This window comes from Hibiscus syriacus, unplaced genomic scaffold, assembly GCF_006381635.1.
Source record: "Hibiscus syriacus cultivar Baekdansim isolate YM2019G1 unplaced genomic scaffold, ASM638163v2 tig00111758_pilon, whole genome shotgun sequence".
Classification (NCBI taxonomy): domain Eukaryota; kingdom Viridiplantae; phylum Streptophyta; class Magnoliopsida; order Malvales; family Malvaceae; genus Hibiscus; species Hibiscus syriacus.
In genome coordinates, this window is record NW_024063170.1 from 579290 (window position 1) to 601369 (window position 22080).

The following is a 22080-nucleotide window of genomic DNA, read 5'->3' on the forward strand; positions in this document are numbered from 1 at the left end:
CTTAATCGAGCCAAAAATAAGTTTTAAATAAGGAGGTACCGATACCTAAGTCATAGGTACCGATACCCTTATGTTGATTTTGGCTCCGAGAAAAACAGAATGCCAAACGGGTATCGATACCCCCCATAGGTATCGATACCCTTGTGTTAATTTTGGCTCCAAGAAAAACAAAATGCCCATGGGTACCGATACCCCCTAGAGGTATCGATACCCTTAATCTTTTAACGGTCAAAATATTTGAATTTTACACTGTAGGTACCGATACCCATTGAGGGTGTACCGATACCCCACGCTCCCAACAACCTTTTTCAAGAGGGTTTTCACACTACAACGGCTCTAACATCACCCAAATGATTCCCAATAGCTAGAATCAATCCAATGTGTATTTAAACAAGTTATGAAGCCATTGATCAACAAGAATAGTGAGAGAAACAAAGAGAAAGCCTTAAACATCAAGTTTGAGCAATTCAAGCCAATTTTCATTCAATTTTCATTTTTTGCTTTCAAGAACACTACTTGTACTCAATTGTATTTATTCTTGAGTGTTCTTTCTTTGTTATAGAATTGTGCAAACATCTTACCTTGTGAGGTTTTCTGTAAGTTTGCGAAATTTGTAATTTTCTCTTTGGGAGAGAGTGTTCTCAAGAATTTGGGTATAATTCTTGAGGGAGTTGTAAGGTTACTCTTTGTCCTAAAAAAAAAGACCAAATTAGTGAATTTGTTGGAAAATCCTTAGTGTGGATAGCTAAGGTAGTGGACGTAAACTTTGGTTGAGAAAGTCGAACTACTCTAAATCGCTGTGCAAATATTTTCTATTTTCTGCAAAAGCTTCCACTAAAATTTTTATTGCCAATTCACCCCCTCTTGGCCGATTCGTCGATCGATTAACTCAACATATATATTAAAATAATAAAAATAAGATAGAAATCTATAAAAAGAAAATAAATAAAAAATAAATTCGGACAAAATGAGTGTCTACAATATTAATATAATAATAATAATAATAAATGTCATGTCACAAAATTATTAATAAAATAAATTAGAGTGATTAAAATGTGACTAATTTAAAAGTTGAGTTGTTAGATTGAAAATTTTTAAACTTTAGTATCAAAATAGGAGTGAGAAAATAGTTGAGTGGTGAATGATGTAATTTAATCATAAAAAAATGTCGTTAAGTTTTTAACGACAATATACTAAAATGAAAAAAAAACTAAATGCTTGGTTTTGTTTTAAGAAATTAAAAGTTTAGTTACTAAAACATACGAAAACTGATAGTTTAAATACTAAATGCATAATTTACCCTTTATTAATCTAAATTTGATCTTAAATTAAAAACACTTTATATAAATTTGATTCAATTCGGGTTTTAAAAAAATCTTATTTAATACAATTTTTATCTTAATTCTTAAGGTAAAATTTATACTCGATCCGATTTAAATATATACAATGTATTTTTATTATATAAAGTAAAAATTTAATCAAACAATAATAATTTATATATTATATTTTTATAATTACTCCTAAATATGCAAGAAATACTAATAATATCATCATAGTTTGAATTAAAGTTTTTTTTATCTCAATTTAGATTTAATCCAAACACATTTTTTCCTTAAAAAAGGGACAATCCATTAGAATCTATATTCATGAGATTCGAATAAAATATCCATCTCTAATTATATCTGGTTTATTGGTACGTGGAAAATAGTTATATTAAATTAAGAAAGCGCGGATAAAGATAGGAGGAAGCAGACTTAAAACAGTGGAGTGTTGTTTTGTTGAGTCATTTGACTATTAAAAATTATCAAATGATCATCTAATTATTCATTATATTCTAAACTTATCATTTTCTGTTAAAAAATAAACGATATTCTAAGCAGAATGTTAACTTGTTGAATGTGATATGATAAAATTTGACATCATAATCTTAAACGACTTTTATATATCATTTATTATGTTAATGTCCAGCTTAAACAACCGTAAATTTTTAAACGAAAAAGGATAAATCAGAACCATAATAAATAGTCAGGTGACCATTTTGTAATTGTAACAGAGCAACATTCTACAATCGAATGATTATTTTGTAACTTTTAATAATCAATGAGACTTAATAAAATAATACCTTAAATTAGGGATCATTTGTGTATTTCACACTGAAAACAATATGAATGTGATTAATGTATGTATAAATAAGGAGAAAATACGTCCTATCAACGTTGAAGGCACATGTACGTTACCTGATCAAGGAAAGATTGAGTTTTTGAGTTGTGACAAAAGGAAATCACTTTTAAGGGTCGCCTTATCCATCCGAATATATATATAGATCGAGTTTATATTTTTAGCTCAAATTAAATAGGCTTAAATAAAAAATATAATTTAAAATAATAAAACTTTTATATTTATGTTTAAAAATAAAGCATATTAAAAAAATTAATAAATTAAAAGAGGAAAAAAAAACCCTAGATGCAAGCTCCGCATAATTCGCAAAACCCAAGCGTTACCCCTAACGTGAGTCCTTCTATAGGGAAGACTATAGGGCAGGTTGGCCGACCGTCGGAGAGGATGGTGCAAGAACCCCATCTGTCGGTGCTGAAATGTCGGTGGTCACCGCTTGAGGAGAGTCGAGACGCAAAAAAGCTATGCCATGAAAGTCCGACAGGTGATGAGGGAACCCGTGGAGAGGCAAGGGACATGGAACTAGAAGGACTGATGAACACTCAGGAGTTAGTGTCGCAAGGGACATGTTAATGCTTCTAGCCTTTTGTGTGATATGGATAATGTGGAAGTATTGGATGAAGATTTCATTATAGACAACTCGGGGTCGATAACTACGGTCTGTTTCTCTAAGAGGGTGCATGAAAAGATTGACCAAAGCATAAATAGGGTATTGGTAGTTCGATTACTTGACTGGCCGATAGGATACAAAGCTATTTTGTCTAGGTTCTTGACCCTATGGAAACCGGTTGGAGACGTGCAACTTGTGCATCTTGACAATAACTACTACATTGCTAAGTTTTTGAATAATGCAGATTATACTAAAGCTTTTACCGAAGGACCATGGACGAAATATGGCAGTTATTTAACGGTCCAACCTTGGAGCCGTTCGTTTTTGACGTCGGAGAAACATCCCTCTCATACAATTGTTTGGGTTCGATTGCCAGGATTGCCATATCGATATTATTCCAAAGATCTATTCATAAAGATTGCAGAAGCGGTTGGAACCGTAGTGAAGGTGAACTATAATACTCAAGCTGGAGGTAGGAGAAAGTTGCGAGGCTCGTAATGCTAGTGGATTTGAATAAATCGTTGAAGTCGTGCATTGGGATACATGGTTTTATTCAAAAGCTTAAGAATGAAGGGTTAGTCAATATCTGCTATTCTTGTGGAATTTATGGCTATACGAGGGAGAATTGTGGTAAGTCGAAGGATGCCACCGAGGGCGTGTTGAGTACATATAATCTGGTGGAAAGAACCATTTCTAGGCAAATCTTTGAATCACGAGGAGAAGACTTGTATGTTCCTTGGATGGTGGTAGAGAAAATGAAGAGAAAGCCGAAAATGGATGAGAGAAGGAATGCACGCACGGAAAAATCTGTTGGAGGAAAGAAAAACTCGATATTTGTTGCGCTCGTTAATGAAAATCCTGATGGGGAGCAAGAGAACATTAAGGTAATGGAGGGGGTCTGAAATAGTTGATGAGCAGATGGATAAACACAGGGGCTCAAAGGAAAGACAGTAGATGGGGGAGCATCAAGTTCGAAACTGACATAAGCTTTTAATTTAAATGCTGCTTACTTAGCCTTAAACTCACAAAAAAGAAGGCAATTAAGAGTACCAAAATGGATAATATCAAGGTATTACCATCCATGGTTGGTCAGCAGATTAAAGTGGTTCAAAACTCGGTGAGGAATATCCCAGGGAAACATAATGTTGTAGCTGTAGTTGAGGATAATTGTGCTGGTGTGGGGTTAGGAAACCAGAAAAATCACGCTCACACTAAAGGAATCCAGATTGCGAGCAAAGGTAGTTTCAAGTTGGGGATACCAAATCTTAATGATTCCCATGGTGGTCAAACAATTAAGGTTCAGGATTGGATTCATGGTTTCATTCAGCAACTTGGCAGGATGGGGTAGGACGAAAACCATCGATTGGATACTCAGACTGCTGCCCATTTAGCTGAAGCAGGTTTGATCACTGACGATGAAGACATGGATGCTTCTGGGGAGGAGGATGACCCAGAAGAAATGTTGCATGACTAGAGTGTGGTTTGTTTTTTTTATATATATAAATTACATGTTTTGGAATTGCCAAGGGGTGGCTAGCCCCACTTTTCGTCGTATTTTTTGTTCTGCGGTGATATATTCTAAACCAGAGTTGGTAGCCTTGTTTGAACCCCAGATCAGCGGATAGAGTGGTGTCCAAATTGAAGTATCCTTATTATTTTCGTGTTGAAGCGAGGGGCTTTAGCGGTGGTATTTGGGTGATGTGGAACAATCTGGTTGAAATGGAAGTCATGACTATTGCTAACCAGTTTGTTCACTGTCATTTTCTGTATCAAAATCATAATTATTGGATTCATCTGACGTTAGTGTACGCTAGTCCGTATAGATTAGTGAGGAAGCATCTTTGGCATACGTTAGTTGATATTAATCCTGGGGATGAAGTGCCTTGGTTATCAAGGGGATTTAATTCTATTTCTACTTCGGAGGAAAAGAAATGACCATCCAGCTCGGTTGGTAGAACACAAGGTGGGATCGAGTCTCACAGAGGGCATTTCATAATTCGGAGATCTCCTACGGAAGCTGCTATCAACCTGGCATTGAGGGCAGCCTACTATCCTACCTCCCCTTACCCCATTACATATGGGAATAAGGGTCAGCTAATTTCTACTTCGGAGGAAAAGATGGGGGAGCTTGACATGCGAGATTGGGAAGTAAACACTTTGTGGAGTTCATTTAGGAAGCATTTTTAGTGGATTTAGGCTATCAGAGACCCCTATTTACGTGGTCAAGGAGTTCGCTATCTCAGAGACTTGATCGTTGTTTGGCAAATGGGCAATTTTGTGAGGTTTTTCCAAACTCCCAGGTTATGCACTTAGATCGTTTGGGTTCTGATCATCACCCACTTATGTACAAGAGCCAACCCGTAATTGACCGACTGAATAATCATCCTTTTCGATATATTGTTGCTTGGTAGGACCACCTGTAGTTTCAGGATTTTCTCCAGTCTATATATAAGAGCCAAGAGAATCTGGAGACAAATTTGAATGATTTTGTGGAGAATGTGACAGTTTGGAATGGGAAGGTTTTTGGCCATATTGGGAAAAGAAATAAATTGTTGATTGCAAGTATTCGGGGAATTGAACGGGCTCTTGCAAGGTATGATTTAGAGTTTCTGAGAGATTTGGAGACGTAGTTGCGAGCAGAGTTAGATGTGGTATTGGAGCAAGAGGAGAGTTTTTGGAGTCAAAAAGCTTATTCAAACTGGATAATCGGTGGCGCTCGTAATACTAAATTCTTCTATGCATCGGTTTTGGCTAAACGGCGGAGGAATATGATTAGGGCTGTTAAAAATGAAGATGGTGACTTGTGTTCTGAAGATAATGAATTACAAGAATTAGCAGTGAATTTTTTTCGTCGCTTATTAACTAGTGAAAGGGGCTAACTGTTAATTACGAGCGAGACTTGTTTCCTCAGTTGAAGGGCAATTGGATAATTTAATTGAATCGATTATAGAGGATGAGGTTTGCATTATCTTCTTTAGAATAGAACCCCCAAAATCATCAGGTTTGGATGGGATTCATGTTGTTTTTCTACAAAAAAAAATTAGAATTTAGTGGGGGATACGATTTGTTCTTTTATTCGTGCAATCTTTGAAAATGACTATTGAACGGATAATCTTAATCAAACTCTTCTGGTTTTGATTCTGAAGGTGTAAATACTTTGTATTGTGGTCTACAAAGCAGTGACGAAGATAATTGTGAATAGGTTAAAGCCTCTCCTTCCATAATAGATATCAGAAAATCAGACAAATTTTGTCTCGGGATGATCTATTATAGATAACATCATAATATCACAGGAGGTAATACATTCTATGCGTCGGAAAACAGTTCAAAAGGGGTGGATGATTATCAAAATTGTCTTGGAAAAGGCATATGATCTGACGCCCCAAATTCCAAACTAGTATTTCGGGTTTACCCGAGAGGTAAGTGGATCCCGCCTAATTTATTATTCAAGTAGTTGGACTTAATTGAGTTGATCTTGGGCCCAATTAACCATAAAGAGGGATTTTACATAGTAGGAAGATGAGGAGGACCAGTAGTGAAATTTCACCATTTTTAGGACGAGAGCTTTTATATTCTCTCATTTCCTTTTATTCCTCTCATTTTCCATTTTTTTCTTCTTTCCCCTCAAGTTTCTTAAGCCAAGGTAATTTTTTAGCCATTTCTCACCTCTTTCAAGTTTAATTTTCGTTCTTAATCCATCATGATACATGGATTTAACCTTTCAAGTCATGGGTTCTTTATTTTCAAGAGAAAGTTGGGGTTTTTTTTCATCTAAGCAATTGTGTGGATGATTTATAGTTAAAAGAGCTCAATTTCGGGATTCAATCAGCAAGGTAGTGTATTTTTAATACTTTGGAGTATTAAGCATTCATAAATTTCAAAAAAATTGCTAAGATTTTTGTAGTTGAACATTTTAGAGTTCAAACTTGATTCATGCCATAAACGATGTTTTATATGTAAAGAAAATGTTTTTATGATACTTTAAGACCCTAAATAACCACTCACAATATTAGTACATGACTTAGAATCAAACCATGGCCTTTAGTGTGTTTTTAGGTGTTTTTTGAGCCTAAAATACCCATTTCTGAGTTCAAGTATCGATACTGGGATGAACAGTATCGATATCGTATAATATGGGTAAAAATCAGGGTTTTTGGACAGGAAGTATTGATACTATAAAAGGAGTATCAATACTGCCCCTTCAGTCTCGAGACAAAAAATGTTAGTCTCGAGACCGGGCCCCAATTTCAGCATCAAAATATATTTTTGGTATCAATACTCATAGGGTATCGATACTTGACCCTAAGGTATCAATACTACAGCTAGAGTATCGATACTACCATATTAAATGATCATATTCGACCCGATTAAGGTTTGTAAGAGCTTAGGATGGCCCGTAGGGATAAAATTTAGTTTGAGATGGACGTAAATGGCCCAAGGGGCCCAGAAACACTTATAGGAGTGGGTTACAAGCTGAGTAACCATAGCAGGCGTAATGCGTCCAAGTATCTTCAATAAGCGTGTAACATACATATATGGATGGAGGATTAGTATGCAGGGTAGACAAATGAGGGGTACGACCAAGTAATCAAATTATGAGACATCAGTATCGTATACCGCAGGAATGACCAAGAGTATTGGACGTACAATTATTCCTTTAATTTAAGGGTGAATTTAGAGAAAGCGTAGGAATATCAAATAGAGCATCGCTCCCCAAAAATGAACCCGAGTCAGATATCGAACTAATTAGAATCCTAGCAAATAGACATTAAATTCAGTAATCACCGTGAAGTCTCAAATTGCATTAAGACTTCCCCCAAGTTAGAGAATGACTAAAATGCCCCTAAGTAGCGAATAACTAGATCTATACAGATTATCAGAAATAAAACGATTAGTAATTCGTCACATAATGTTCTAGAGCAGAGAACGAGTGAGTTAACAGTTATGGTGAATAGTAAATGAGATCAGTGATAACTCAGAACAACTAGAAATAGAAACAATATCAGTAACAGCTATAACAGTAACATTAACAGTAACATATAAAAACAATAATAGTTAGGATATTATAAAACTAGCCTTTGTGTGACACTCGAGAAATAGCCAGGACATCCAAGTTACTTTAACAGTAAGGCGATTATTTTGTTTGTCATTATGTCCAAGTATATACCAGTTAGTACCAAAGTACTTCTTTTGCCAGCTGAGCGCAGATGCCCCAAGACTCAACGGAGAAAGTTGGATGGGTGTACATTTTCGATACATCTCCAGATCTCACCCCATATATCTGAGGGGTCGGGTGTACATTTTCAATGCAGCTCCAAATCTCACCTTAGGTACTCGAAGGTATTCTGATAGGATAGAGAGGTACATGAGCTCCGAGATGCAACCCCTCAGTCGTACCATGATGTATATCTCAGCTAGTTTATGAGTCACAATAGAGTTAGTATTGCATTCAAATGATGCACAGTAGAGCCAATATCACATTTAAATAATGCGTAGCAGATTCAGACAATAGGGTTAGAGACCCCACCTCAGAGATAAAATGACTAAGCCTTAAGTAGGTAGTACTTGATCCAGATAATGTATGTATCTACTACTTAGTACCATGTCTTCAACATACTTAGGTTTATGAAATTTTTATGCTACTTTAGATTAGCAGTTATACTGATGGGCTTTGTAAGCTCAATCTTCGTATGTTTTACGTTGGCAGGTTAACAGGCAATTCGTGGAGCACCATCGCAGCAGGACTTCTAGTATCCCCTTCAGAGTATTATACCGTAGCTTTATGGGCATAAGTATTCATAGTACCTTACTTATGTATTCAATGTATTTAAACTCAGAGTTGTATTATTTTGATTTTAAATTATACGGAAAGAAACTCCAGTTTTGTAAATGATTTTAGAACAATAATTATGTTTTAATTATAATATCATTCAGTATGTTTGAAAATAAACGAACAAGTTTTTAAAATCATGGGTTACCTCGGTAGCCCTATGTGCCACTTTTGGTCAATCAGGTTTAGGATGTTATATTTAGTGGTATTAGAGCATCATGTTGAGTTAGTCCTAAGACCCAATAGTCAATATTAATAAGGTTTCAGTGAATACATACCCCTATGTACTAAAAGTATTTGTATAAGTTTGAAATCCTAATGGTGTTTCCTCCCTAAGCTTAAGTTAGAGAATTGGTGATGACATATAACTTCAATCATAATTCAGAGAATCAGATAGAGAGGCGAGCCTCTCAGATACAGTAAAGTCATTAATGGATTTCTGCCAAGGTAACAATTTTGGTGTCGCATAAAGAGTGGGCGTCGCAAGGGCAAGCTTTTTTAGAGGTTTAACTTACACTCTCAGAAGTAGTGGGTGTTATTCATAGAGCGCAGACAATTCAGTTAACCACCTAGGGTGCGTTAGTGCCAACAGAATCCCCATTAGAAAGGCTAAAGAAGTAGCATACAGTCGATTTCTTCAATTCAAGCAATAATTATCTGATTGTAGCTAACCAGTGATTTTGAGAGATCATTGGATTTTCAAGTAGCTTTATCTTACCTCAGAGGGTAAGTTAGAGAGAATCATTGTTTTGCTCCAGTATGATGCTATCGATCAATTGAAGACTGTAAGAGTAGCCCTATAGTTAGGGGTGTCCACATGGAATCCGTTCTAGGTGAGTTCAAAGCAAGTATATTAGTGAAGTACATATGGATGATTTGAGAGTCCAGTTCTTTTAGCTAGTTCGGTGAGATCACTCAATGTACAAATATGGGAGGTAACTTTCTTAGGTTGAGTTGTTATGCTCTAGAGTCGGTTATGACCAAGTCCTTGAAGTGCAAGAGGTTCCTTGAGGGGATTCATTTGGATATCAGTGTGCAGTTAGCTGCAGACCCACTTAGAATGTTTCAGAGCAGAGCACGAAGATGAGTTTGTTGGGTGAGTCATGCACCCTGAGTGTAAGGACTTGTGTATCAGTATGTCTATTTCAGTTAGTTGTAGAATAGACTAGAGGTCCACTAAGAAGAGAAGAGTGATGTCAATTCAATCATTCCATCTGAGTTAGAGGTGAGTTGCACGGTCTTATAGGAGATCACCAACCCTACCATCAGTGGTGAGCTTTAGAAGCTCCGGTAGAGTTTGGAGTATCCAGAGTGCGAGCACTGAGGTAAAAGTTAGCAATGAAGGTGCTTTAAATTTTTCAAGAAAGTGTTATGTATATGGATCCTTAGTACTTATGGTGAAGTTTGCCTTAGTTCCAGTAGTAGTATCTCAGTACAATTGAGGGAAATGATTCCAGTAGTTTAATATGTTTGAGAATGTTCATAGGGAGGTGTCAGTTCCATGCTTATACAGGAAAATAATGAAGCGGATCGACCAGTTCATTATTTAGCTTGGCAAATTATGGAGAAGAATGGTCAATACGTTAATGTATCAAATCATATGTCAGTTAAGGAATCCAAAAGTATAGATCTAAGAGGTTATTAGGTAGACCTTAGTGGTATAGATGAGGTTACCTTAGAAAGTCATTGAGGGCTTAGATCAAACCCGATAGTCGATATAGGGTAGTTGTTAACATAAGTGTGGACTGACCTCAGGATTTTGGGATGCAGAGTCAGGAGAATAGGTGGTTGTTCCTTGTTAAGTTAAAGGTCAACTTTAAGAGATGTCTAGCCATAAAATCTTTCACCCTTGCTTGTTCTCTAGGAGAGTATCCTTACTTTTCATCCATCTCATCATATACGAGACTATAAAGAGTGTCGTCGTATTGTCAGTAGAGGGTTCATACAATCGACCCACAGAGAATTAGTAATTCCATGTTAAAAAATATCTTGTTAGTATAGTGTTTACCCTATTGTCAGAAATCTCATAAAATGCCTCAATAAATACCAAGGCACTTCATTTGATAACCAAAAACAGATGCCCCAAGTACTCGCAAGGAGTAAGTTAGTTTGGCGTACATTCTGATGCAACAGTTCCAAAATTTCACCCAGCCTCTATAGTTGTTATAGGGAGTTGTGAGTCTCGAGGTGCAATGAACCCTCAGATATCACCAGGATATCTTATGACTTGAATAGTAAGTGAATCAACTAAGTGAGCTAAGCCTCGTCAGTGGCATCTTCGTATAGGTATAAGAGCATGAGCTATATATCACATACAGTAGTAGTCAGTGTTGTGTAGTACCGAGAACTTCTGTACTTAAGACATATTGATCAAATACGTTAAGCTACATTTGACCAGTGTTAGCTGTAATAGAATAGCTCAGTAATGGTAAGCAATAGTGAATGTCAAACGCAGAGTTTCGGAATCCTTAGTTAGAGTGTGGTTGCACCAGATCTATGCCTTATAAGGCGTGCTCTCCGGGAGAGTATGATGTTGTCAAATTCATTTGGCAAGTGATTGATTTCCAATTGTTAATGCCTTAGAGGCTTGATCAAGCGAGCAAAATATATGTAAGTCGTAAGGTAATGAAAATCAATCAGGTATCGTGGGTGGATATTAAATCAGAGTTACGCAGCAGAATCGTAGAGCTCAACGTTAGGAGGTCGAGACTTGTCAACATATCTTCAGTAGTTGATATCGAGATAGGTATGACAAGTGCCATAAGATTCTTAAGGTTTATCTCGATGAGTTACCTATGTCCAACAGGTAAAAGAGGTTATCATGTTGCACAGTGAATTAAATCGGTTGAGTGAGGTTAACTATAAAAGGGATTTAGTGATAATAGTGTATCTTAGAGTTGCGTCATCCTTGTGGAACGTTTCGAGCGTACATTGTAAGATAGTCAGAATGTGATTTCCTTAGCATCGTGTTTGTCAAAGGTTTTCGTTTAAAGTTCAGCGTAGCTCAAAAAATCGTAGATCGGTTTTATGGTTTTTGAGCAGCATGCCAGATTGTGAGGACTTCTTCCTTGAGAATCAATTTCTAAAAGGATTAAGCCCTTCGAGATTTCTCAGTTTTGACCTAGGGACAAGTCGTTTAAACCAAGTTAATTTCGAGGACGAAATTTCTTTTAAGGAGGGGAAAGTTGTAACACCCTAATTTTCAGGTTAGTGGTTTTAGGTTTACACGAAAGGTAAGTGGACCTCACAAAATTTATTATTCAAGTAGTTGGGCTTAATTGGGTTAATCTTGGGCCCAATAAGCCATAAAGAGGGATTTTGCATAGTAGTAAGATGAGGAGGACTAGCAGTGAAATTCCTATATTTTGAGGATGAGAGCTTTTATATTCTCTCATTTTCCATTTTGTTTTCCCCCCTCAAATTCTTTAGGCCAAGATATGTCTTTCGAGCCACTTCTCACCTCTTTCAAGTTTAATTTTCGTTCTTAATCCATCAAGCAATATGGATTTAACCTTTCAAGCCATGGGTTCTTTGTTTGGAAAAGAAAGTTAAGGTTTTTATTATCCAAATAATAGTGGGGATGATTTCTAGCTAATAGAGCTCAATTTCAGGATTCAATCAACAAGGTAGTGTATTTCTAATCCTTTGGAGTATTAAGCTTTCATAAATTTAAAGAAATTGCTAAGATTTGTGCATTTGAACATTTTATGGGTTCAAACTTGATTTATGCCATAGATGATGTTTTAGATGTAAATAAAGTGGTTTTATGATACTTTAAGACCTTAAATAACCACATACATAATTAGTACATGATTTAGAATCAAACCATGGCCTTTAGTGTGATTTTTAGGTATTTTTCAAGCCTAAAATACCCATTTCTAGGTTCAAGTATCGATATTGGGATGAATAGTATTGATGTTGTATGAATTTGGGTGAAAATCAGGGTTTTTGGGTAAGAAGTATCGATACCGCAAAAGGAGTATCGATACTGCCCCTTCGATCTCGAGATTGAAAGTTTTAGTCTCGATATCGGGCCCCAATTTCAGTAGTAAAATGTATTTTTGGTACTGATACTCATAGGGGTATTGATACTTGACCCTAGGTTATTGATCTACAACTAGAGTATCAATACTACCTACCTCAGATTATCAGATTCGACTCGATTATGGTTCGTAAGAGCTGGAGATGGCCCGTAAGGATAAAGTTTAGTCCAAGAGGGACGTAAATGGCCCAAGGGGCCCAGAGACACTCATAGGAGTGGGTTACAACCAGAGTAACCATAGCAGACGTAACGCATCCAAGTATCTTCAGTAAGCATGTAACATACATATATGGATGGAGGATCAGTACACAGAGTATACCGACGAGGGGTACGACCAAGTAATCAGATTATGAGACAGTAGTGTCGTATAGTACATGAATGACCAAGAGTGTTAGACGTACAATTATTCTTTTAATTTGAGGGTGAATTAAGGGAAAGATTAGGAATATCGAATAGAGCATCGCTACCTAGAAATGAACCCAAGTTAGATATCGATCCAATTAAAACCCTATCTAGTAGTCTCAAATCGCGTTGAGACTTCCCCATAGTTAGAAAATGACTAAAATACCCCTAAATAGAGAATAACCAGGCCCGTACAGAATATTAGAAATAAACTATTAGTAATTCCTCACATAACGTTCTAAAGTAGAGAACGAGTTAGTTAACAACTAGGGTGAATAGTAAACGAGATCAGTGATAACTCAGAATAGCTAGAAACAAAAACAATATTAGTAACAATTAGGATGTCATAAAACTAGCCTTTGTGTGACACTCGAGAAACAACCAGAACACCTGAGTTACTTTAGCAGTAGGGAAATTTTCTTGTTTGTCAGTCTATCCAGGTATATACCAATCAATGCCAAGACACTTCTTTTGCCAACTGGGCGCAAATGCCCCAAGACTCGATAGAGTAAGTTGGTGGGGTATACGTTTTCGATGCAATTTTAGATCCCACCCCATATATCTGAGGGGTCGGGAGTACATTTTTGATGCAACTTTGGATCTCACCTCAAGTACTCGAGGGTATTGAGGTAGGATAGAGGGGTGCGTGAGCTCTGAGATACAGCCCCTCAGCCGCACCATGGTGCCTACCTCAACTAGTGTATGAGTCATAATAGAGTCAATATTACATTCAGATAATGCACAATAGAACCAGTATCACATTTAGATAATGCGTAGCATATTCATATATTAGGGTTAGAGATCCCACCTCATAGATAGAACGACAAAGCCTTAAGTAGGAAACACTTGATCCAGATCATGTATGTACATATTGCTTAGTATCATGTCTTCAGCATGCTTGGGTTTATGAAATTATTATGTTGCTTTAGATTAGCAATTATATTGTTGGGTTTTGTAATCTTACCCTTTAGATGTTTTCCGTTTGCAGGTTAGCAGCATGAGCAATTCATGGAGCACCATGACAGTAGGACTTCCAACATCCCCTTTAGAGTATTATACCATAGTTTAGTGGGCGTATGTATTCATACTACTATTCAATTTATTTAAAATCAAAAGTTTATTTAAGCTTAAAGTTATATTATTTTGATTTTAAATTATGTGTCAAGGAACATTGGTTTTGTAAATGATTTTATAACAATATTTATGTTTTAATTATGATATATTAAGTACATTTGAGAAGAAACGAACAGGTTTTGAAAATCAAGGGTTACCTCGATAGCCCAATGTAACACTTTAGGCCCAATCGGATTTAGGGTGTTACACAATCGGTTAGAATGGCATTCAATGAAGACACTTTATGTGATTTGGGATTACCTGTTTCACTTATCCGTCAGATCATGCACTGTTTGAATGGCTAAGTGGTTGGGCTATGAAATCCTTGTCTTTTGCGGGAAGAGTAACACTTGCAAAATCAGTTTTAGCAGTGATTTAGGTTTATTCAATGCAATCGACGGTGATTCCGAAAAGTGTTTGTTTGGAGATTGAGAGAATTACGAGAAGATTCATTTGAGGTGGTACGGGAGACAATCGTGGCGTTCATTTAGTTAATTGGAAAACTGTGTGTAGTCCAATTAAAACAAGGGGATTGGGATATCGAAACCTTGGAAAGCAGAATGATGTTTTTCTTAAGAAAAATTGCGTTCAATATTTTTGCGAAAAAGGATTAGCTATTGGTGCGTTTTCTACGATCCAAAAATATATGTGTGGATGTTGTTCCAGATGGGATTCGAAGATCTAATTACTCTAAACTTTAGCAAGGGTTGACGCTTGTATGGGAAGATGTTCGTAAGCAAATTCGATGATGTGTGGGAAACAGGCAGAATGTTAACTTTTGGTTCGACGAGTGGCTTGATGATTATGGTCCTTTAATTAATCATGTTACCTCGAATGGTGCGATTGGAATGCAACGAATGATGGTTGCGGACATGGTTGATCAGGAGGGGAACTGAAAGTGGAATCGCATTGAACCCTTTCTTCCTCTTCATATTTTGATGTCTTTAGTGGCTAAAAAAGGTCCTTGAGTTGGGCTGGAGTCTTCGAGAGGATAGACGATTCACAATTCGATCGGCGTATGAGAGTATCATTGAGGATCACAGAGGCAATGAAAAGCCATTATGGTCTACTATTAATAAAACCTGTGGCCTTCAAAAGATTAGAATGTTTTTGTGGTTAATTGGACAAGGTCGGGTGATGACGAATGCCGAACGAGTTAGGCAGCACTATGCTTGGGATAGTAGCTGCTCAATATATAATGCCCCGGTAGAAGATATCAATCATGTGGTGAGGGGATGCATTGCGGCTGTCTCGGTTTGGTCTGCCGTGGTTAAAGTAGAAAAGTTGACCGAGCTTCTCAACATGGAATTACATGACTGAATTAGTATGAACCTTGAAGATGCCTCGGGGTTTGTAATTGAAAAGGAAAATTGGGATATTATGTTTGGAGCAATAGTCTGGAACACTTGGTTACCTCGGAATGAGGTTACGTTTAACAATCCAGCTGTGGACACTCGTCCTATCTTGATTAAATGCAGACAGCTTGTAGATCTCACTTGTCGAGCGTTGGATATGAATCGGATCCATCAAGGTCCCTCAAGACGGCCAATTGTGGGGCCACGGGTGTGGAGTTTTCCACCGGAGGGCTGGGTGAAAATGAACTCAGATGGGGCTCGGTGCCGTGAATCCGGTATGTCTTCATGCAGAACTGTGTTGCGTAATCATTTGGGGGACTGATTGCTGGGTTTCGCAAAGTTTATTGGACTTTGTTCGGTGTTTGAAGTAGAAATCTGGGGTGTTTATACGGGATTGTCATGTGCATGGGAAATTGGAAGTTCTAACGTAATTATTGAAGTAGATAGTATGGAGCTTTTAGGGTGTTGGATAAGCTGCAAACTGGAAACTATAGAATTGGTCTTCTTCATCACGTTGCTGAGTTAGTGCACAGGAATTGGATAGTGAGGTTTCAACACGTTCAACGAGATAGAAATCGATTGGCCGAGGATATGGCGAAACTAGCAGATAGGACCTCTTATGAGTGTCTTCGGTTCCAAGATGCTCCGGTGGAAGTGATTGTTAGATATATAATATAATAGAATGTAATTAGTTGGTATTGGTTTAGTCAAAATTAGCTGAGCTTGTTAAAGGTTGGTTAGTTTGTTAGATCAAGTTGTTAAACTTGGTTTAGTGCTTCTATATAAGTACTCTTTGTAATGGGTTGAAGACTCAAGCGTTTTTTGTAATTCATCTTCACATTTTTTAGTAAAACACAATTTCTTGCTGCTCATCTCTTCTCATGTACACCTTGTCATCGATGGCCCCTCTCTCACATGGTATCATTCGCTAAAAGATCTTGGCGTCATTTTCTCTTCCACCGTTGCGCCGACGATTGAGTTCCTTTACTCTCACGTCGTTGCTACTGCAGAGTTTGTAGATTTTTTCCGATCTCCAGTTTTGTTGTCATTTTTCTGTTGCTTCTACTACGAGTTGCTTTCATTCTCATCGATCTATGAAACAATCATAGGTTGTAGTCATTTGCTGCCTTTTTTGGATTTGTTTGGCTTCACTGACTTTGGTGATCCAATCACTTCCTCGTCGTCATTCTTGGTTGAGGTTTTCGTTCTATCATTCTCAAGAACTTTTCCCCGACCTCTCCTTTTCTTATAAGACAGTTGTCTCGAATTGGATTCCTTTGCATTTTTCATCTACATCAACTGGAGCATTATCCTCGCTGAAAAGCACAATAGCAATCTCTTCTCGTGGTTGTCTATTTGTTTTTGCTTTCGAATCACTTGTCGCTTTAGAGACATCATCAACAGAGGATGTGGTTTCCTTGCTCACGCTCTCTTTCCTTTTTGGCCTTGCTGCCCTTGTGGAATGACTATCAGTCCCACTTGGAGTTGGGGATGCTACATCATTCGACTCTTCCTCAGTTGCTTTTTGAGAATAGTGTTGAACATCTGTTTCTCTTCTATTTTCATAGGATACAGCCCCACCAACAGACAAACGATGTGATGTTTCATTCTTGGACTTATCAGCAATATGGTCACCCTCTTCCTTCTTTACAGAGTTCCAATCAGCCAACAAGTCATCTTCAGCAGTTCGCAAAATGTCATTACAAACAAATGCGCCTCCAATGTGTTTAGCTAAATGCTTTAGTGATGTTATTATTATGTTATACACTGCTGGTTGGAAACAAATGTTGACAGGTTTGTGAGGACAAGTTCTTTGTAAGTTGATGTTGAATGCTGGAAATGGATACTATGACATTGCATTGATCGCTCAATTGTTGAATATTTGTATTCTTCGTTATATGTTGCTTCTTCTCCAAGGTAGTTGGAACTTGAAGCTTAACAACCAAGTGTCCATAGTAGAAAATATCTGGGGAGAGTCAAGAGTTTAACAGCCTTGTTCTCATTGACCAGAAAAAATAGGGTGTTTTCTTGCCCAAGAGAGGCTTCAGATTACACTTGGGAGCTCGTAGCTTAACCGCCTTGCTTCCAAAAAAAAGATTGTCTGAATAAGTGAAGAAGAATGATAGTAAAGATGAAGAACAAGATGGAAAAAAATTCTTGAAGAAAAGAAAAGCTGAAGAAAGCTTCTTTCAACGGAAAAAAATTGTTTAATGTACATGAATTCTAGCTCACAGTTATAACTCACTAGGCTTGCAACATTGTGTTGAGTTAATCGATTGACGGAATCGGCCAAGAGGGGGTGAATTGGCAATTAAAAATTTGGTGGAAGCTTTTGCAAAAAATTGAAAGTAATTACACAGCGATTTAGAGTGGTTCGACTTTCTCAACCAAAGTCTACGTCCACTACCTTAGCTATCTACACTAAGGATTTTCCACAAATTCACTAATTTGTCTTTCTTTTGAGGACAAAGAGTAACCTTACAAACCCTCAAGAATTATGCCCCAAATTCTTGAGAACACTCTCTCCCAAAGAGAACAATACAAATTTACAAACTTACAAGGAAATCCTCACAAGGTAGATTGTTTGCACAATTCTAGTACAAAGAAAAGAACACTCAAGAATGAATACAATTAAGTACAATTAGTGTTCTTGAAAGCAAAATGAATATCGAATGAAAATAGGCTTGAAATGCTCAAACTTGAGGTTTGATGCTTTCTCTTTGATTCTATCTTGATTGTAGTTGCTTGTTGTTTCTTGTTATTGATCAATGGCTTCTAAGCTTGTTTAAATACACCTTGAATCACTTCTGAATGTTGGGAATCATTAATGAAGTTATTGGAGCCGTTTAAGTGTGAAAACAATTAATATTTCTGCTTGGAGCGTGGGGGAGGGATCGGTACCCCCTCATGGGGAATCGGTTCCCTAAGTGTAAAATTCAAATATTTCGACCGTTAAACAGGGGGGAATCGATTCCCTCCGAGCATTCTGTTTTTCTCGGAGCCAAACCATTCAGGGGGAATCGGTACCCCCTTGGGGGGAATCGGTTCCCTCTGAGCAATCTGGAATTTTTGGCTTTGAAATGGTTTGAAATATTTTGTAAAATTGTTTTGAAATTATTTTAAGATTAAAACTTAATTTTACACTTGAGTAAGGATTAAAAATGACATTTGAAAGATTTGGAGTAATATTTTGATATTCGAATAATTATATCGAATATACTTAAAGTCTTTTTGGAAAATCTTAAAATTCATTTAACTTAATTTGTTATATCGAAATATCAAAATGTTTTCAACAATCTCCCCCTTTTTGATATAACAAAACATTTTAGTAATTTTAAGATTTTATTTTGAAATCATGTTTGAAATAAATCAAGTTTGAAATTACTCCCACTTACTCTAACACTTCTCACTTTAACATTTCTCCCCCTTTTTGTTAAATCAAAAAGACTTTTTAAAAGAACTCTAAACAAGGTTTTGAAAAATATTTAGCCAATTGATTATAATAGATATAGCTTAATCTGCTAAGAACACAATCAAGAGAAACGTTAGCCATTAGCTTCATAATCAATATTCATAAACAATGTGACATGGCAAAATTGGTCATATATCTAATTGATGTAAATGATGCAATAATAAATTTAACCAAACCAAATATATAGAAATATAAGTTCAAACATCCATAATTCATCAAATTAGTTCAAATATCCAACAACCAAAGTAAAAACAACCCAAAAACATTCAAAATGTTGAAACAATAAGCTTTAAGTTCAAAGTACTAAAGCATAACACATAATCAAACATCCGTAGGAGGATCGGGAGGAGGAAAATGAGCTCGTATAGCGGCCATCTCATGTGAGAGTGCATCAATGCGTTCATTCATAGAAGAGTTGTTTGTGCGCATCTCCCGGAGAATTTCCAATTGTTGAGCTCCCATTGTGGATTAATGAGATTCTATAGAAGTGAAGCGAGAATCCATGGAAGCATATCGGAAATCGAATGTCTCCATAAAGGATTGAAAGTATGGAGGCATTTGATCCTCTAGTTGTGCTTGTTCCTCTGCTCGTGCTTGTTCCTCGTGCTGTTCTGGTTCATCGTTAGAGTCGTTAACTTCAGGCGGTTTCTTACCGGTACGAACCCAAAGACTAGTTTCTTCATTGATATTCCATCCCGATTTAGTTAAAGAGAATAGATCGATTTGGTTTTTGAGGGGAAATGAAGCATCAAGACCAACTCTAAGCCCAACCTTCTTAAACAGATTACTAAGAATACAAACGTAAACTAAAGAAGAACACAATTTCTTATTGGGAACAAGATTTACAGTTTCAACAAGTTCAGCAAAAATAATTTGTGGAAGGTTAATTTTGTGATTATTTTGGACACAATGAAGCCAAAATAGATCTAAGGCGCGAAGAGTAGAGTAACAGCCCCCGGATGGTCGAAACCACCAAGAGATCATTAGGTGAAGAAAATGGTCATAAAGGTCTAGAACACTTGCACTTTCCCTTCGCTTATACTGAGATCCTACTATAAGTTTTTTATTGTCTAACCCTTCATTATCTAATCCTAATGCTTTGGCAATGGATTTCGAGTTAAGATGAAAGAATCATCCTAGAAGATAGGATCGGATCCCTATGGTTAAGGTTTTCTCTCAGTTTTTAATGCAAACGGCATTAGAGTAGAAGATACGAGCAAGTTGATGGTAGAAAATTGGTTCAAGCTCAAAGAGTTTGTCAAATTTCCACTCATGAAGAGTAGGAAGATAACGAAAATTGATGTCTAGCATGGCTTGAAGAGATGGGATACGTTCTTCCCTGATTTTGTAGGATTCAAAGTATTGACAAAACCTAAAGTAGAGATTTTGTTTACGACCGGGTTCATTGAAACAAGAATTGCGAATGGTCATTTTTGGATCAACGGGATTAGGAATAGGAATTTGTGGGATAGGTGGAGGATTTGGAGGTGAGTTTGGAGGTTGGTTAGAACGACTAGAGGAGGCCCTAGAACGTTTGTGTGACATGATTTAAGGTAATCGGAATGGAAAGAGTAACCTGCAATTTTTAAAACACATGTATGCAAAATAATCAATCCCAAAACTAAATTGAGTCCTCAATATTTCAAGGTTCTCTATACCAATCCTAATGGGCAAAGTTTTTGAAAAACTATTGAAAAATAAGGTTTTGAGAGATAATATACATATAGTTTTTATGATTACAACATAATTAAATCAAAACACAACATTTTTTTTTAATTTCGAAAATTTTCAGAATTTTGGAAAAATCTTGTGTTTTTGATAAAATTAGTTTTAGAATCTAGTTTCTAATCACTAAATAATCAATGCCCGATCTAAAGTTCGACCTAGAACTAATTAAAACTAGTTCTATGTTCAAAAATTGATGAAATAGAAGTTTTAGAAAAATACCTTGAAGAATTTCGGATTTGAGTGAGATTAGATGAAGTTTGCACGATTTTGATGATTCCAATAGGTTTAGGAGATGATATTTGAGAATTCCGATTAAAAACGTTGTTTTGAGGCAAAATGGAGATTTGAGAGATGGAGAGAGTTATTTGCGTGAAGAAAGAAGAGAAGAGGGTTTTGAGCAAAACATAAGGGTTCTGCCCGATAAAACTAGAACTCTCAGGGGGTATCGATTCCCCTTCAAAGGGGGAATCAGTTCCCCTTCAAGGGGGTATCGATTCCCTCTGCACCAAAAATGCTAAAATCTGATTTTAAGCACACAAAATGCTAAATTAATTTTCTCTAATGGTATTGGAAACTCATATATAAAAAATTAATCATGTTCAATCAATCAAATTAATCCTTAAACTACATTTGAAGATAAATTTAATTTAATCATAAACTCCCCCTAACTAATAATAATGAATGTAATAAAAAATTACTATTATAAGCATTTTTCATTTATTCTTTAAAGAGCTAAAATTATTTTAAACACTAAGTGAAGATAGGTTGGTCAAACCTAATTCTCTCATAAGTATCCAAAATCTTTCCTTGTCTAAAGGCTTTGTAAAGATATCCGCTAATTGATGCAAAGTATCAATAAATTCTAGAACTACATCTTACTTAGTGACATGGTCTCTAATGAAGTGATGTCTTATTTCAATGTGCTTAGTTCTAGAGTGTTGGATGGGATTTTTAGTTAAACAAATATCATTAGTATTGTCACACTTGATAGGAATAATACCTACTTCAATTCCAAAATCAAAAGGTTGTTGTTTCATCCATAAAACTTGTGCACAACAACTACCGGCTGAAATGTATTCCGCTTCAGTGGTAGATAATGCAACACAATTTTGTTTCTTTGAAAACCAAGAAATCAACATATTTCCAAGGAATTGGCAAGTACAGGAGGTGCTTTTCCTATCTAATTTGCATCCTCCATAATCTGCATCAGAAAAGGCATGCAAGCTAAAGCTAGAGTCTCTAGGATACCAAAGTCCTAAACTAGGAGTGTCCTTAAGGTATCTAAAGATTCTCTTAACAGCTAGTAAATGTGATTCCTTAGGGTATGATTAAAATATAGCACATAAGCAAAAA

At 36.5% G+C, this 22080-nt stretch overlaps 1 protein-coding gene across 1 annotated transcript; it reads left to right on the forward strand.

Moving 5' to 3' along the window:
• The first annotated feature begins 2770 nt into the window (after positions 1 to 2770).
• Positions 2771 to 3687, forward strand: LOC120169330. The gene is made up of 2 exons (XM_039177501.1): positions 2771 to 3257; positions 3359 to 3687. Exons 1-2 carry the CDS (start codon positions 2771 to 2773, stop codon positions 3685 to 3687), a joined length of 816 nt encoding a protein of 271 aa, XP_039033432.1.
• Positions 3688 to 22080: the final 18393 nt, after the last annotated feature.